The sequence below is a fragment of the Ammospiza caudacuta genome, chromosome 10, assembly GCF_027887145.1.
Source record: "Ammospiza caudacuta isolate bAmmCau1 chromosome 10, bAmmCau1.pri, whole genome shotgun sequence".
In the NCBI taxonomy this organism is placed as follows: domain Eukaryota; kingdom Metazoa; phylum Chordata; class Aves; order Passeriformes; family Passerellidae; genus Ammospiza; species Ammospiza caudacuta.
In genome coordinates, this window is record NC_080602.1 from 20108450 (window position 1) to 20125882 (window position 17433).

The window sequence follows — 17433 nt, forward strand, 5'->3', positions numbered from 1 at the left end:
TTCACCTTTAAGATATTTATTGATAATTAAAAAGAGTAAGATTACAATCACTCATATAAAAATAATAAATCTAAATAAAGCAGGATGACTGGTGGAGGTGGGAGGATTCCTCCTTGGATGCCACATCACTCCAGGCCTCATGGATTGGACAGGGCTGGAAGGATTTTTCCTGAGCACTGGCCAAATCCCACACGGAAGCCGTTGCCCTGGCAGTACCCTGGGGACAGAAACAACACACAGCTCGTTCTGTGAGGACAGCAGGGTTTAGCCAGGAATAAAAGTGAATAAAGGCATAAAGGGACTAAAACCAAGTGAAAACATCTCAGATATGCAATGAAGGGCAGGAAAAAAAGACCACCTGGAAGAGTTCAAGTGGCTCAGGAATATGAGAGAAAAGAAGCACAAACTGTTAAACACAGCAATATGCAAGTTCAGTGAATTGATCAGAGAACAAACAAGATGTGCCAGCAATATTTCTGTTTTCAAACCTAACCTGCAGCACCATCAATCTACCTGGCAAACTGATTCACTGCCTGGCCCAGCCCTGCAATTAATCAAATAAATCTGGATTCTCTTTCTGCAGCATCAGGGCTGCTCTTGGGATGTTGGGATGCTGGCAGCCAGAAAGGCAGTCATTAAACCCCTCAAACAGCAGCTCCTGCCCTTGCAGAAGCTGTTTCACTGGCTAAAGTGGTTTAGTTCCATGAGAAATCCAGCATCTGACTCCAAGTTCTCATTAATCCTGTGTTACATAAGAGGGGTGCTGCAGAGCTCAGGGGCTGTGACAGCATCTCTGACCGCGGGACAGCTCTGGGTGTCCCTGCTCCTGTGAGATGGAGGGGGTGGCATTGGGACAGGGATGCTGCAGCTCCTCCTGCTGCTCCACCAACAGCAGCCACCACAAAGCTGCAGGCAGGGCAGGGGACACAGCCTGAGCCCTCTGAGAAGTCTGTTCTGCAGCCTTCTGCTACAGCAGCTGATCAAAGGAAGGACAAGTGCCCTATGCTGCATTTTAAGGACTGATTTCATAGCTAGAGATGGATTTTCCTGATGGAATACATCACCTGCATGTGATAAAAAGCAGCTGCCTTCAAGAAGCCAAGGAGGAGCTCAGCAGAACAGCCCCTAATTCCCACCCTTAGCACAGATCAGGGGAAAACTCCCCTGAGGAAGAGGAAGGGTGGGCTCAGGCTGCAGAGCAGCCAAAGTGACTGCAGCACAAAGAGAGACCCTGCCAGCCCTAAGCCACAGTGCAGCCCTCACAGCCAGGCTGAAATGAAGTTTTCCAAGGCCAGTGGTGTCTCTAAGAGCTTGTGTAAACCACAGACACCACCCTGGTACCTGCCAGGTAATCCTCATCCTCAAGCAGCTGTGGAAAAAGGCACTGTAAGGCTCAGCCCAGCTTCCATGTGCCTCATTAGGCTTCATTGCCAGCTTTCCTTTGAGCAGCAGCTGATGATTTCAGCCCAGTTTGGTTATCCCTGCTGTCAGGCACAGTTTAGAGCAGCACCAAGGAGCAGCACACTGAACAGAGCCAGCCCTGGTCTGCCAGCATGCCTGGCCTGAGCTCTGAGGGTGCCAAGGAGCTGCTGAGGGGTTTTGGCTGCCCAGCACCGCCAGGAGCCTTCCCCTGCCGTGCTGAGCCACTTCTTGGGAGAAATACATTTCTCTCATTTTGTGTGTTAAGTCTCTGAAATAGGTCCCGGGTGGGGAGTAAGAATACAGAGTTGAAAGAGAAAACCAGAAATGATGTGTTGAGCACTTTGCAGCACCTTGGGAGGGGATGGAATAGCACCAGCCCTGCCCCAGGGGTGCCCTAAGGCCCTGGACCTGCCATACATCAATAAATGAATAAATAAACAGGAGCAGCTCCCACACAGCCCCAGCTCCTTGCACTGCCCTGGTGCCACAGCCACAAACGGTGCCAGTGTGAACCAGCCCAGCAGAACAACTGCCCTGGCACTGGCCCCTGCCTTCCCCAGCCTACAGCAATGCCATCATGCCACCTTTAAACATTAAAGACATTCAGGATTCAAAGCACTTAATGAATTAACACAGCTTGTTAATTGGGCAGGCAGAGCATGGCTCCTGGGCTGGTCACATTTGTCCCCAGGCTGGCTCCCCATCCCAAACTGTGAGGGGCTCCTTGCCAAAAGGGATAGGGGGTGTGCAAATCCACAGGGATGTGCATCAGCCCTCACTGAACCCTTATTTAGGGCTTCTGGCACAGCTGCTGAGGGAGACTGAGGACTGGAGGGCAGTGTGGCACTCGGGATTGCTGCAGGAGGGTCCCTGCATCTGTGGGAGCCTGCAGAGAGCAGCCTCAGGTGGCTCCACATTGCAGCACGGACACTCGCTGGGCTGGAGGGTGTCAGGGGCACTGGGGACTGCTCAGGTTCATCACCTATGGCTCTCTCTAGAATATTTCAGTCTCCAGCTGTCTCAGCATCTTCCTCTGTCAAACTGGCAGCAGCTCACAGAAACAGGATTTTCAAGGCTACTGGATGGGCTGCTAGGCAGGAGGCACTGGAATTGCCAGGGGACTGGAATATATACATTCCAGTATATATTTTACATTTATTTATATATATAATATATATAGTATATATATATAGTATATCTATAGTATATATTTTACAGTATATATTACAGTATATATATATAGTATATATATAGTATATATTTTACAGTATATATTACAGTATATTATCCAGTATATATTTTACATTTACATATTATCTATTTTTTCTTAATCACCGAAAATTCTTCACTTTTCCTAGGGTTTTTTTTTTTTTTTTTTTTTTTTTCAGAGAAAACCAGTTTATAATTTTAAACTGTTTTGTCAAAAAAAACCCTAGGAGTCCAGGTTGGGTTGAGCCCAGGCTCACAGGCACTCATTAACATCACAGCACGAGGCAGCTGCCCAGGAGTTTGTCACTCACATTTTCCTGCCCTCAGTCACTCCTGTGAAGCCTTTCCCCATTGCCTGAGCCATGTGCAGACATCTCTGGTCACATCAGCAGGACGGAGCTGCTCAGAGCCAGGGCTGGCACTGGCTGGGGCTCAGCTGTGACACTCAACATCCCACAGGACATTCCCCAAAATCCCAGCAGGTCACACAGCAAAGACACTGCAGGCTTGAAACAAAAGTTTCTTGCCAAATATTTGCACCCCAAAGATGAGAGGAAAGGAAAAAATAGATTTGTTTTGCACTAGGCTTTGGGTTAAAATGAAGTAGGAGTGAGATTTAGATCACAAAACACTGTGGTAGATTTTAATTCATAAAATCCTTAGATTATCAAGATGAACACTAAAACCATGTCTCAGCATGAAACTGCTCTCAAGCAGAGCCCTCTTCAGAGGAGAGCTGGTCAGCTGCTCTAGAAGGTTCCATGCTGTTTCACTCATACTTGATTTGCAACACACTTCTCTGAATAGGCCTAGGTTACAAATGAAATATTATTTGAAAAATAACTTTTTTTAGCATTTTCCAAGCTCTGCTCCACATGCAAAGTTGTACTGTGGTGGAAACAATTCAACAATTCAACGATCAACTGCTCCTAGTCCTGGAGTATTTTTACCCATAAAGGCAAACCTACCTCCATCATCTCCTTGGTGCTCACACAGTGGCATAGCAAGAGCACTGGGGACTTAGCAAAGCAAATAATCCATTCTAGAGAGCATTTATGGCAGGGCAATATCCATCCACAGCTTTGGCCTCCTCACAGGCAGGATGGAAACAGCTGTGCTTGCACGGCAGGCGTGCTCAGAACAGCCCAGCTCCGCACCAGGGGCTGTCCTGCTGGCTCAGCCCATGGCCATGTGTCCTTGCTGCAGGGCCAGAGCAGCTCTCCAGCCCTTACCTGTCAGAATGACTTCATCTCCATCCTGCAGGAACTTCCGACACTGCCCACTGCCGAGAGGGATTTCTTTTGTGCCATTCCAGGACAGCTCCAGCATGGAGCCAAAGCTCTCTGGCTCCTGCAGCAAGAGTTCAGAAACAAATAAACTTTTTAGTGTCTTTCCTGCTGTTCAGCTTCTTGCTGCTGGGAGCAGACACACAATGTTACCTCTCCAGAACAGAGTTTTGCTGTTGATTTAATTCATTGATACATCGGGTCCTTTTCCTGACTTTGCATTTTAATTTCTTGCTGGCTATTAGCAAGAATTATTAGTGATGCTTACAGCTGTTATCTGGTGTATTTAACATAGGGTTCAACCTGTAAAAGCATTTTGAGTCTGCCACAGCAAGAATGGAAAGAAGTGGAGGAGATTTCTACAAATCCAGTGCTTTTCTGTAATCACTTTCAGATTTTTAATTACATTTTGTTCTTCAGAAGAGCAAAGCTGGTGTTTGTGAGTTCTTAATGTCTTTTGCAGTACAATAATCTGAAGACTCAAAAAGCACCTCAGAAATGCTCAAAAGTGAAGTACAGGCATCCCAGCTTGCAAACAACTTACCTGAGGCTGTGTTTGAGTCAGCATGTACAGGATTTGTGTTTGGTGGTTCAGAAAGTGAGGGTTGCCACAAATGGCAGCTCAAGGGGAGTGAAAGCTTGTGAAGCTGGCTCCAGCTTCATTGGAGAAACTAAAAGTTATACCCAGGCATCTTTTACATTCTTTTCAGAAATAAAAAGCTGCATTTCATAGAGGGCAAATGGATTGTGAGGATGCTTCCACACAGAAGTTATTTTGCATCTGTTGTAAAATAGTTCTTAGAGAAACAAGTACAGGAGAGATCAAAACCCCAAAACTCAACAACATAAAAAACCAGCAAAGCAAAACCCTACCCAAACCAAACCCCTTCTCAGTGTGAATCTGGGGCTACCAAAGCAGCACCCCAGAGTGCCTGGGAGAGCTGCAGATGGTTTTGTGGTGCTCAGGTCAGGAAGGGCCCAGCCCATAGCCCTGCTCTGTTGGCTCTGGGTTGCTGACCAGTGACTGGCACGGTTTCAACACTTACAGGTCCACTGATGGTGCCAGAGGCCAGCAGGTCTCCAGGCCTGAGGTTGCAGCCATTGATGGAATGATGAGCCAGCTGCTGCTTCATGGTCCAGTACATGTGCTGGGGGAAGGAGGAACAGGGGCTGAAGCAAGGAGGCAACAAAGGACAAACTTCTCTGGTGGCCATTAGGCTGTGCAGAGTGTGGCCTGGCCTGCGGCATTCATAAACCCCACACTTTAACATGCAATTTAGTCCCTTAAAATTTTGTCACAGACATCTTTTATGAAAAATCTTTTCTTTAGGATTTTTTCTCCTGAGAAGCCGAAAGGTCTCAGGAACAAAATGTAAACAATGGTTATCTGCTGCTGTGAAATGCAACAGGTGCATCTGTGATTGGTCTCATGCAGTTGTTTCTAACTAATGGCCAATCACAGTCAGCTGGCTCGGACTCTCCGTCCCAGACAGCAACTTTTGTTATCATTCTTTCTTTTTCCATTCTTAGCCAGCCTTCTGATGAAATCCTTTCTTCTATTCTTTTAGTATAGTTTTAATATAATATATATAATAAAATAATAAATCAAGCCTTCTGAAACATGGAGTCAGATCCTCATCTCTTCCTTCTTCCTCAGACTCCTGTGAACACGGTCACAAAATTTTTCTTATTTCAGCTGGATTTCATTTTTCCTCTTCTTCCCCTCAAAGACCAGTACTGCTGACCCAAGCTCCATGATTACACCCAGTGTTTTAGCAGCCTTGTAGAAAAATCTGCTTATTACTGATTTGCTGACTACTGATTTACTGATTAAGGTAATTACTATGCAAAGAGCCAAATGTGAATATGAAATGGATTGAGAACTGCTGCAGCTGGCACATAAATCTCCTGGTTTCATTCAGGGGGTGGAGGCAGAGCCACAGAGGGGATGGGGCAGATCCAGGCTCAGGCTGGCAGCAGTGAGTGGCATCCAAATCAGAGCTGTGGCTGCAGAGCTGCATTGCAAGAGACAATTCCCTGCCAAATGCACAGAGCTAAGGATGCTCTGAGCACCCCAAAGTGAGCAGCAGGGAGAGCTGTCCCCTTCACCAAGCATTCAGGTGTTCCCACCTGACAGGGGGGAACCATCACCATCTTCATTTCATCTTTCAAAAATAAATTTTTTTAAGTTTTTTGGAAAATTTTGGGCTGGTCAGGGAGGTGGTGGATTCACCATCCTTGGAAGTGTTCAAAAGGTTTGTGAGGGACATGGTTTACTTGTGGGCTTGGCAGTCCTGTGTTAATATCCGGACTCAATGATCTTGGAGGTCTTTTCCAACCTTAGTGGTTCTATGATCCTGTTCTATGAGTCTAATGCAAAAAGCAGGGTTTGAAATTGCCTGGGCTGGAGCTGATGGCATCAGCAAGATTGCAAATAAACAAAAGATGCTGGAGCCTTACCTTGAAATTGGATCTGCATATAGTAGCTGGCGTGCTCATTCCTTCTCCTGCAGAAAATAAAGGATAAAAAGGAGAGAAGCAATTTGTTTGTGTTGGATGAATGATGTCGGAGTCTTTTTATTTTACAGATGGATGGAGACTTCTTTTATCACTGTAATCCCTAGTGAGAAAGCAGTAATAACATTTTCTATTGCTATGAAGACCGGGATTTCATAGAAAACAAGTGCGTGGGTTGCACTGGAGCAGCATCAAGCTGCCCATTTCCCACTTTCTGCTCTCCTGTGGGAGAAACACCTGGACCTTGTGGTCAGCAGGGCCCTAAGGTGGGGGCTGAGCTGGGTTAACATCTGGATCCCCCCAAAATCTGCTCATTCCATGCCCTGGTGAGCCCTGGCTGCGCAGGGAGAGCCCTCAGGGACCCTGCTCGAGGGGAGCACTCCCTGCTTGGCACAGTGCTGCACAGCCAGCAGGGAGCAGAGCAGCTCTGCCCCTTTCCCTGGGCAAAGCAGGAGAAGAAGGAGCACACAAAATTTAATTGGCAATTGCAGCTTTGCAACCCACTCAGCTTTGCCATACCTTTAATGGCAACAAAGAGCTTGATGTCAAAAGTGTAGGGCTCTTTATCCTGAAGGTAGGGCAGCGGCTTGGGATCCTAAAGGAACATAAAACACATCATAAACCAAAAGGAATTTAACAATCCACAAGACATTCCAGTGAGTGTTGGTGTATCCAGCCTGTGCTGCACAACCCATTCACTTCACCATTCTTGCTGCTCAGATTATCACTTTTCTTTGGTCTCATGCACACACTTTTAAAGATCTTTCTGAACAGGCATGATATGCACGTAATCCAATTCCTTTTTCTGCACAAGGCTTGCAAAAGCCAAGCCCATTATTGCAGTGTGGATGTTAATCCAGCACAAACAGAGTGGCAGCACACCTCTGCTCTGTGTCTGCACAAAGATGGTGAGGTCTCTGCAAGACTCTGTTATCTATTCCAGTTTTAACCACCTGCACAATGCAGACAACTGGAAATGCTTGAACAAAGTGCTCTGGCTTGACTCCAGCCTCTCTCCAACACTTACTGCTACCAAAGACCCAGAAGAAGCTCTGATTAGTTTATTTTCCAGGCGTTTTAAAGATGATTTTTCTGCCCCCCTCAAGCAGGATGACAGCACAACACGTGCCAGGGCCGGTGACATCAATGAGCACTTGAACCCAGGGGGCCCTGGTTGCCCTCATCTGCTCAGAAGCAGAATCCCAGCTGTGAATTCCATGGAGAGAATCCTTGGCATGGAGGCAGCTCAGTGATTCCTGCTGATGCCACCTTCCAGCTCTGCTGACATTTTCCCAGCACTGCTTTTCCTTTATTTCAACCTTTTCTCTTGCTGACCTGCACGGGGTTTGGCAGCACAAATGGCATGAGAGCTTCCATGGTGACAACCCAGGGAGAGATGGTTGTGCCAAGGCTTTTGCTCAGGAAGGGACCCAGAGGAACATATTCCCACTTCTGGATGTCACGGGCTGGGAAGAGAACATTCAGGTAAATATATCCCAGCAATTGCACATCCATCAGACCAATGAAAGAGTAACATGAATTGAAATTGCCATCCCCAGCCCTTTTCTAGCTGTTATGCCTAAATCCCTAATTTTAATCCATCCATTTTCAACCCAATTTTCTTACATCAGCTAGATTAGGATGATAATTCAGCAATAAGTAAAACAAACCAGATCATCTCCATATGACCAGTATTTTTACCCCCGCTTTAATTTTTTATAATTTATAATATTTATAATTTATTATATATAATGTATTATATATAAATTATAAAAATAGATTTATAATAATCATTTTATACCCAGCTAATGGTCTTTGCCAGCCATAGGGAGAATTTCAACACTTAAATCTTTCGGAGACTGGGGGATTTGTGATGCCCAAATCCTTTTCCTGACACTGAAATCAATCACCATCCTTGGTATCGCCATTCTTATGACTCCTCCATCCCTGCCCAGAAGGAACTAGACTGAAATTAGCCCTTTCATAAGTAAATAAATCTTCATTAGGCAGCAATTTCTGGTTCTACTAATTGATCAAAGATGGATTGATACAGGGAACACTTCATTTTCATCCCTTTCAGCGGCACCAGTGTTTTCAGTGCTCAGTTCTGCTAGAATATGAATTTTTGAAGAATATGAATTCCTATTTTGAATATGGAATTTGTGCCTCTCTGGGGTTTCCCGTGGAGCTGCGCTCACCGCTCCAGTCGTTCATCAGCACCATCCCAAAGATGTGCTCCTGGGCCCTGCTGATGGGAATGGGCTCCCCAAACTTGTTTCCAGGACCTACAAAGAATGCCTGAAATCAAAAATAAATAAAAAAATTAAAAAGCAACGTGTTGATTGTGTTTTTGGAGCCAAAAATCTTTACTGCACGGAGAGTTGCGGTCAGCAGCAACAGAGGCTGGACAGGGTGAGTTTTGCACCATTTCCCACACACATTTGGACAAAACCCATGGCCTGCTCCCCTTTTCTTCCCCTCCATGAAGCTGGCAGGCTTGAATTACTTAAAAGCTCTGTGTTGCTAAGAGACAGGAATTAAACAAGGGCACGATGTTGTCAAAACGCAGGAGGAAAAAATGGTCCCTCCTAATTGGAGGCCGGATGCAGAACAGGTTTGCCCACTGAAGGGCTGATTGCTGCAGACAGGGAACAGGAAGGAGTTTAGAGTCATCCAGGGGGATGCTGAACGTGGCTGGAGCCTGATGAGACAGTGGGGAAAAACAGGTGGAGAAATGTGCCCATCAAGTAAAGCAGGCCATGAACTGGGTGCCTGCACTCATTCCCTTAGGAGTCCACAGCCTGCACGTGCAGAGGATTTTATAGGAAATCTCAGCTGTCTCTTTCTGTCTACAATGAGGAAGTTTTCCCTTCGGTTCTTGCAGCAGCCAGCAGCAGAGCTCAGGCTGGAAGGCAGAGCCATGGCAGCACCATGGGAACCCCACTTTGGGGGACTGCATCTCCCCTGACAGCATTAAAGAGTTTCACCACATTTTTATAGCCATTTCCATCAATATTACACTCCTTCCAGTACTTTTTTAAAAGGGATTGGGAATAAAACATACAAAAATTATATCAGCTATTAAAATGATATAAATCTTAATAGAATCCCATGGAACCCTCCCTGCTGGACCACACTAAGCCACAGCATGATGTGCCTTCCTACCACATTTTTTTACAACACCCACAGCACAGGTTTTAACTTTCCAGACAGGAAAATCAGGAGTTTGAATCCCACTGCCAAGAACTCAGGGTTTCCTCTGCTCCAGCACAAGGTGCAGACGGCCTGGACTTCAAACCCCCAGTGTCCACTGATGGATCCTGGCTGCAGAGGTAACTGCTGACCAGGAAACGCGCTGTGGTGGCTGTGGAAAAGAATTCTGCTGCCTGACTGCACCACTGGTGCTCAGCTTTGGCCAGGTGAGCTTTTTCCAGCCTGAGAGCCGTATGAGCAAACCTCCCAGTGAGATAAGGCACCCTGCTCCTCACCCAAAGCACAGGTTTGTGCCACAGAAATCCTTACTGCCTGCAGCACTGACAGCTCAGAGAGGAACACAGGAGTGGGCCTCATGGGGCATTCAGTTTAGAAGAAGCTAAACACACCCTTTCTTCTCTGTTTCTACTTTAATATATTTGAAGTCATAAGGAGAAAAAAGCCTCTCACCATTTCTAACTCGATATCCAGACGTTTACAAGCACCAAACACTGGAGGTTTATCTGTGGGTAGAAGCAAGAATATATCACAAGAGGGAGGAAGCTAGGGAAATAGAAATAATGGCCAAAAAGAAACAGCAGCTGGTGCTGCTTGGCATGGAACACAAAATGGACTTAAACCAGGGTTTTCTCTTGCCCTGACCCCAGGCTGGGCTTTAGGCAAGGCATCCCAGACCCTTCCACTCCACTACTCTATGATGTGGAGCTAAATTACAGAATAAAAGAAATAAGAATCCAGAATAAAATCCCCCAGAACTCACCATTGTCAGGTTTTGTTTGTCCCACAGGTCGCCTGATGGGTGTCCCAGACACCACAACAGAGGATGCCCGGCCGTGGTAACCCACAGGTAAATGCAGCCTTGAGAAAGAGCACAGGCCTGGGTTAGCTGGGTGCCAGAGCAGCTTTTGGGGTGGAAGCACCACAGGAGTGTGAGGTGCAAGGAGAAGGAGCTCTGCATGCATGTGCACAGACCTCAGCACATTACTCTGATATAAAGATGGAAGCAAAATATAATATAATAACAAAGCCTTGCTGCAGTCTTAATGCACTGCTGTGCCACTGCTCCAATTAATTTCTTGGATCTTAAATTCTGCTCTTTTGTCACTCAGCAAAACCTATTTTTTTTTATAAATTATATAATTATAATTATATAATTATATAATTATAAAAAATTATACCTAATTTTTTTAGGTATATCTGTCTTTGAACTGGGGGGCTGCACAGTAACTGGTGTGGCCCCTGCAATGAAGGGCAGTGCAGATTCAGCTGAGGCTGGGGATGTGTGGAATTTGGTTCTGATATTGAACTCTGGACATTACTGATTCTCATCTGCTAAGAACAGAAACCAGTGTGGCCCTGAAAACCTACTCAGACCTTTGAAACATCATGTGTATGTAAGGATAAACCTGCAAAATAATGCTGCACTAGGGAGCAATCCAAGGCACTCACCAGTTTGGCATCAGAGCGTTCTCCTTCCCCCTGAACATGATCCCAACGTTTGTGGCATGCTGGCGTGAGGAATAGAAGTCAGTGTAATCTCCTGCATGGGGAAAGAAGCCATAAAACAGGGATCAGTGGCAGCCAAGTCCCTCATCTGTGGGGGCTAAAGCACTGCTGGTGATGGAAGGAGCAGAGAAGGAGACGGGGGAGCGCTCGGGTGTCACAGACATCTTTTATGAAAAATCTTTTTTAAAGACTTTTCCTCCTGAGAAGCTGAAAGGCCTCAGGAACAAAATGTAAACAATGATTATCTGCTGCTGTGGAATGCAACAGGTGCATCTGTGATTAACCCATGTTAGTTGTTTGTAATTAATGGCCAATCACAGTCAGCTGGCTTGGACAGAGAGTCCGAGCCACAAACCTTTGTTATCATTCCTTCTTCTTCTATTCTTAGCCAGCCTTCTGATGAAATCCTTTCTTCTATTCTTTTAGTATAGTTTTAATGTAATAAATATCATAAAATAATAAATCAAGCCTTCTGAAACATGGAGTCAGATCCTCGTCTCTTCCCTCATCCTCGGACCTCTGTGAACACGGTCACACTCAGGGATGTCAGTGATAGCATAAAGGGGGGATTAACAGTTCACCTATACATTATGCAGACAAAAATGGCTTTTATAATTTTTTTTTAAGTCTCCTGCAGAGAAGAGAAGGGGAAAGGCAGGACACAAAGCAGCAGCCCCCTTTCCATAGTGAAGCAATTCCCGCTGCTTTCCCCGCAGCCGGCAGCAGCAGCGCAGAGACCCGGGCGATACTCAGGACATCTGCTGCCCTCTGCTGCCATCCCTGCAAACATCTCCCACTCCTGAGCCACGGGAAAACACAGCAATGAGGGGAAAACACTGTCTGGGAGGGTGTATTTGCATGATCTTGGTCAGGGAGCTCAATAATTATCCAGCAGCTCCAGGAGCATCCAGCAGTGAGTTCTCCCCTGCAGTTCAGCCTCCCAGAGGGGGACCCAGCCAGCCAGGAGAGGCAGGGACCACACATGGGACAGAGCTGCACCTAGGGGCTGTGGAATCCTAAATATGCCTCATTTCTGTGGGATCCAGCTCGGTCACACCAGGACAGTCCATTCCCAGTAGCCGCGGGAGCCAGGAGCCAGCAACTGTCTGACAGGGCATGTTCAACATGAAACTATTTTCAGGAACTCCTCATGGTTCCTCTGGGACAGGCTAGACTTTGTCCCAAGCCAGGCCTGTGCCCCCAGGAAGGCAAAAGCCAGCTCAGAACTGAGTTGGATAGAAAATGGGCAAGTTCACATCCCTGTTCCTGTGCAGGTCATGCCCTCAGGTGACTTTGGTCAGGTTGGTTTGGGTCCAAACACAAACTCCTGCTAAAAGCAGAAAATGTTCATGTATCTATATGAATATAGGGATCCCAAAGCAGTCTTCATGGGAGTGGAGGCAAGATCTGGGATGCAGAGTGGAAACTCATACTAGTTCACGAGGCTGTGCTGGAATATTTGCCTTGGAAACTTCACAACATCTGAAATATTTTCTGATGGCAAAAGGGGGAAATTGTTGGAAACTGAACAAGTGTTTCTTTCCTGGCTCTAGTCACAAAGGCCAGTGGTGATGCCAAGCTGATGACAGGAGTTATGTACCAGCAGACACCCCTGATTTAGTGGAAACTGCATCCAGGAGCGCTCTGGCTGCTGTTGAGCTTCCCCAGGCTTTTATTCTTGTGCCACAGACAGCACCTAGCTTTCATTATGTGCAATAATCTCCTTGTGGCTGCTGCAGAGCCCATTCCCTGTCACAGCTGTGATGTGTCTGTCTGGGGCAGCTGGAAATGAAGCAGCTGCTCCTGTGGGAGCACAGGGCAGTGCCCTGGCTGCCCCCACACTCACCAATGTGCGCAGGCAGGTGCATCGTCGCAGCAGCTTGAGGCACAAATGCCCTGAAATGAAAAATGATGCCTTCAGATCTCAGAAAACTTGCAGCTCCCACCCCTAAGAAGCATGGAAGAGGCTGACTTGATCCCCCAGCTTCTTCCTTAATTTAGTTTGCAAAAAAACCCCTAAAAAATAAACCTGACAGAAAAGCTGGTGGCTGCACAGGCTGCTGTTCCTGGGATGGCTGCAGCAAGGGAGCAGCTGCCAGGGGCTGAGTGGGGAGGGGGCAGCCCTGGATTCCCAAGGGGCACAGAGAAATCCCAGAGCCCTGCCCAGGATAGCAGTGCCTCTGCTGGGTAGGAAGGATGAGCTCATGGCTCCTGGGGGCTCTGATTCCAACTGCTGGCCCTGCTCATGTGGCAAGCAGCAGCTCAACGCCTAAAATCCTAAATCCTGCCTGATTCTGGCAGGACAGGGAGGAACAGCTCCTGCTCACTGCCAGGGCAGGTATTGTGGTGCCTAAAGCATCGCTCCAGACAAAGGAGAGGTGTGGGGTTGATGGACACCCACATTTTCCATCAGCACAGAACAGAGCAGAGTCTCCTGTCCCTACACCACTGCACAGCCCCAAAGCTGAAGCCAATTTGTGACCACATGCTCAGTTTTAGGAAAGTCGAGTAGCAAAGTCACTGAGGACAAACTGGGGATGTCCCTTTCCTGCTCCAGGTGTGACAGGCAGGGAGGGAGAGGTGGAGACCCTTGAACCGTGTCTCCATGGTGCAGTGGGGTGGCCAGAGCACCAGCCCAGCCCCACAGAGAGGCAGCAGCAGCTCTGGACACACCCAGGGCAGAGGCTGGCTGTTCCCAGGAGGAGGGTGACACCCTGGCTCTGCGGGCAGTCACGGGATTAATCAGAGATTAATCTTTGGGTAATTAAGAGAAGGAAGCACTGGATGTGCTCAAACCCCAGTTCATTCCCACGCAGGTGGCCACGTCAGAGTGTTGGTTTTGGTGTGCTGTCACTCAGGTGACACAGGGCACAGCTGCCACCTCCCCCTGCCACTCTGTGCTCCCTCACCTCCTCCTCAGCTCCGTGTTGTCCCTCAGGGTGGGCTCTGCAGCTGACAGCAGCTTCTGCAGCAGCGCCCTGGCCTCGCTCCATGCCGGCCGGCCCAGCCCCATGAAGGCATTCAGGGTGGGCTGGCAGTGACACACAGGGGCAGGGACAGAGAAAAAAAATCACATTTTGCTTATCCTTCACTGCAGGAAGATGTCCCACACTCCCATCCCAGTGTTGGATGCCCGTGCCCAGGGTTATGTGGCTGCGGCTGCCCAGAGCATCCATCCCCTGCCCATGGCTGCCCACATCTCCATCACACCCCCAAGCCCTCTGCAGCAGGACCTGCTGCATGCTGGCATCACCCATCCTTACACACCACTGCAGGCCCTGCTGGCTTTGGTATCTCAGCCAGCTCTAGACAGAGGTTGTTCATATTTATCCTTTACACAATCTCCCTGTGTAATATCCCACCCATGGAGTGTTGAGGGCACAAGCAGGAGCGAATTAACATTTAGGCTTTGTGTCAGACACCTGCATTGCCAAAGGATGATGACTCTTTTCTAGAAAATGACCTTTGGACCCCCCCATGCCCCTGCTGTCCTTGCTGTCACACCTGTGATGGTTTTTGCTCTACCAGAACCTGCCTGACAACATATTTCCAGTTCATGTTCTTTATCTTCTCACCACAAGTTGCTAAAGTGCCTTATGGAATATTTGTTAAATGCTTGTGGAAATTAGAACAGACTCTGATAAATACCTGGTCAAAGACATGCTGGTGTTTGGCAAGAGCTGGTCCATTGAAAAGGTGTTTGATGATGCTGAGATCCAAAATCTGGTCCCCAATGGCCACCCCAAGCCTGTGCCGAGGCTGCAAAGCAGCAAGAGGAGAGGGGAAAAGAAGAAAAGTTTATGCTTGTAGGCAAAAATGCTCCAAAGAGGGCATAGGGGGAGACAGTGACCACAGAGATTCCAGGACAAAGGTCTGGAACCACAGCAATGAACCATCAAGAGCCACCTGAGTCTGGCTGCTGGAAAAGGTAAAGCCCTATGGGCAGAGCATCACTGCAGACTCCCTGCAGACCCTGAGGGTGGAAAAGAGCCTCATCCCCATCTTTTTGGGGAAAGAATAGCACAACAAGCAGAGGTTTTTCTCCCTGTCCTCTTTCCCCTAGAAGGAGGCTGGCTTGCTCATTAACAGCCCTCATTAACAACAAGCATTGCAGAATAAGCCCATACATCTATAGTATGCTGCGAAGAGAGAAAACACTCCTGCTCCTCCTGCCAGTGGGGAACAGAGGCATAGAGAGGCCATGGGCAGGGTGAATTCCATTCCTGTGGGCATGCCATTGGAGAAACAGCCATTTCTGCAGCCCAGCTCCTCCCCAGAGGACAGAGGGTGCTCTGGTGAGGGTACTCTGGGGACACACCATGCCCAGGCACATGGTTTCTGTGCCTCGCTGGACGAGGCTGCCCTGCACCATCCATCCTCACAGCACACCGAGCCCAGGCTGGATCCCTGCTGGATCCTGGCTGCAGGAACAGCATCCCACACATGGGAAATGGCACAGATGCAGCCCAGGAGACAAAGCTCCTGTTCATGGCCCGGGCCGTGCGGAGCCAGCGGCGACAGACCCAGGGCAGCTGCACGGGGCAGAAACACACCACAGCCTCCATCATTGTGTCTCTGGGCAAAAAGAGGCTAGCTATTACAGCCACTCTGAAAAGCAGCTCACCAAAATAACCATCTTCAAAGATGCATGCTATTAAACCTATTTTTCAACCTTTAATTTCCAAACAAGATTCCTAATGTGGTAGTAGGCACTTATTCAGCAAACATTCCTGCAGAAAAAAACTAAAGGTCATGTCAGGTTAATTTGTAACTGGGATAGGCAGGAACGACACCAATTGCTTTAGCCTGAAATCATTAAAACATTCAGCTACCATCAGAACATTGTTCTCCTAAATAATTTCTGTAAGTCTTGCCTGTCATTTCACAGGGTTTGAGTGAAGATGTCTTTTTCAGAGAACAGTTACTGAGGAAGGCAGAAAAATAATCCAAACTTGCTAGATAACAGCATGCACATCTTGGAATAGATTAAACACACCATCTCATTTTATTTTCAGAAAATGCCACATCAGAGAACACAATCTTCAGGTTGGTTTGTTTTTTTTTTTTTTAACCTACATGGATAACTAGCAGAAACCAGAAGATGATGATGAAGTTTCCATAGGCAATGACAAATAAATTCTCCACTTTTTCCTTCTGATAAGCAGCTCTTGGCTTGTTTCCCTTTCTCCAGGAGCTCCATCCTGTCAGGCACTCAGAGGTGTGAGGTCCACCCTAGCTGGGCTCAGTTCTCATGAAAATTGGGAATTGAGAGCTACCTCTTTAGTAGAAAGGTTGAGTCACGTCTTCTTGTGTGATCATTATAAAATAGAACGCCTGGAGCTGGCTCAGCTGGCAGGCTTTGGGCCCAGCTTTAAACATGACACATTTGCACACACTTAATGCAGCATTGCATAAACTTACACCCAATAGAACACAATGGGTCAGCTGCAAAAACAGGTAAAAGACATATTTGGTGCCCTGGTTTAATGCTTTGGCAGCCACCAACAAAACTCCTCAAGAGCAGTAGTTAATGGGGTTTCTTAAGGGTCACGGTGTGAAGAGAATGAAAGACCAAGTTAAAAATTAAAAAATTGAGTGTGAAATGTACTGTGCCTCTACATAGGGAGTGGAAGGGTCAAACACAGACTAAATGATGTCACAGAAATGATCAAAACCACACAAGAACTACTGTACATATTAGCCAAAGTATTTCTCATCAGTATTACCACTTCTGATTTCTTTTGTGCAGTTTCAAAGAAGCTGTAATCAAAATAACCACACTAAGGAAACAGACAATGTGTCAACTACAGCTCTGCCATCAGGTCAGGAAGCCCATGAGCGTCTCAGGCTGGGAAATCTCCCTTTATCCCACATTGCTGGGAAATTCTGCTCTCTCATAGCCCTGGAACAATTACAACATCTCAAGAACAAAGTTTGCTGTTACTCACCTCCTCCTTTGTGGAGAAAACCCCATAGGGGAGGTTTTGGAGAGGAAAATCTGAGTCCTTGTCTACCTGGATGAAAGACATGCTGAGCCCTGAGCAGCCCCTGCTTACACACAGCTCCCGCCTCCCAGGTGCTTCACACCTTCCTCGGAGGAAGATCCTCTCCAGGTGCTGTAACCCAGAGCAGAGGAGCATCAAATCCCACCCTCTGTCCTCAGGCACAAACCAATCCCTGCTCCGTGGCCATCCCACCCCCTGCCCGGGCCCTGGCAGTGGTTAATCAGTGCCAGGGGTTGGCCTGAGTCAGCAGCTGGGAGCTGTTCCCAGCCAGGCAG

General features: G+C 47.4%; 1 protein-coding gene across 1 annotated transcript; it reads right to left on the bottom strand.

Annotated features, from left to right (window-relative positions):
* FAH (fumarylacetoacetate hydrolase) lies at positions 1–17261 on the bottom strand. The gene is made up of 14 exons (XM_058811582.1): positions 17102–17261; positions 14802–14912; positions 14063–14184; positions 13000–13049; positions 11097–11187; positions 10408–10505; positions 10098–10150; positions 8633–8732; positions 7770–7900; positions 6954–7029; positions 6378–6424; positions 4964–5065; positions 3864–3981; positions 1–217 (listed from the first exon to the last, which is right to left on the bottom strand). Exons 1-14 carry the CDS (start codon positions 17180–17182, stop codon positions 138–140), a joined length of 1260 nt encoding a protein of 419 aa, XP_058667565.1. The 5' UTR covers positions 17183–17261; the 3' UTR covers positions 1–137.
* Between the last annotated feature and the right edge of the window lie 172 nt (positions 17262–17433).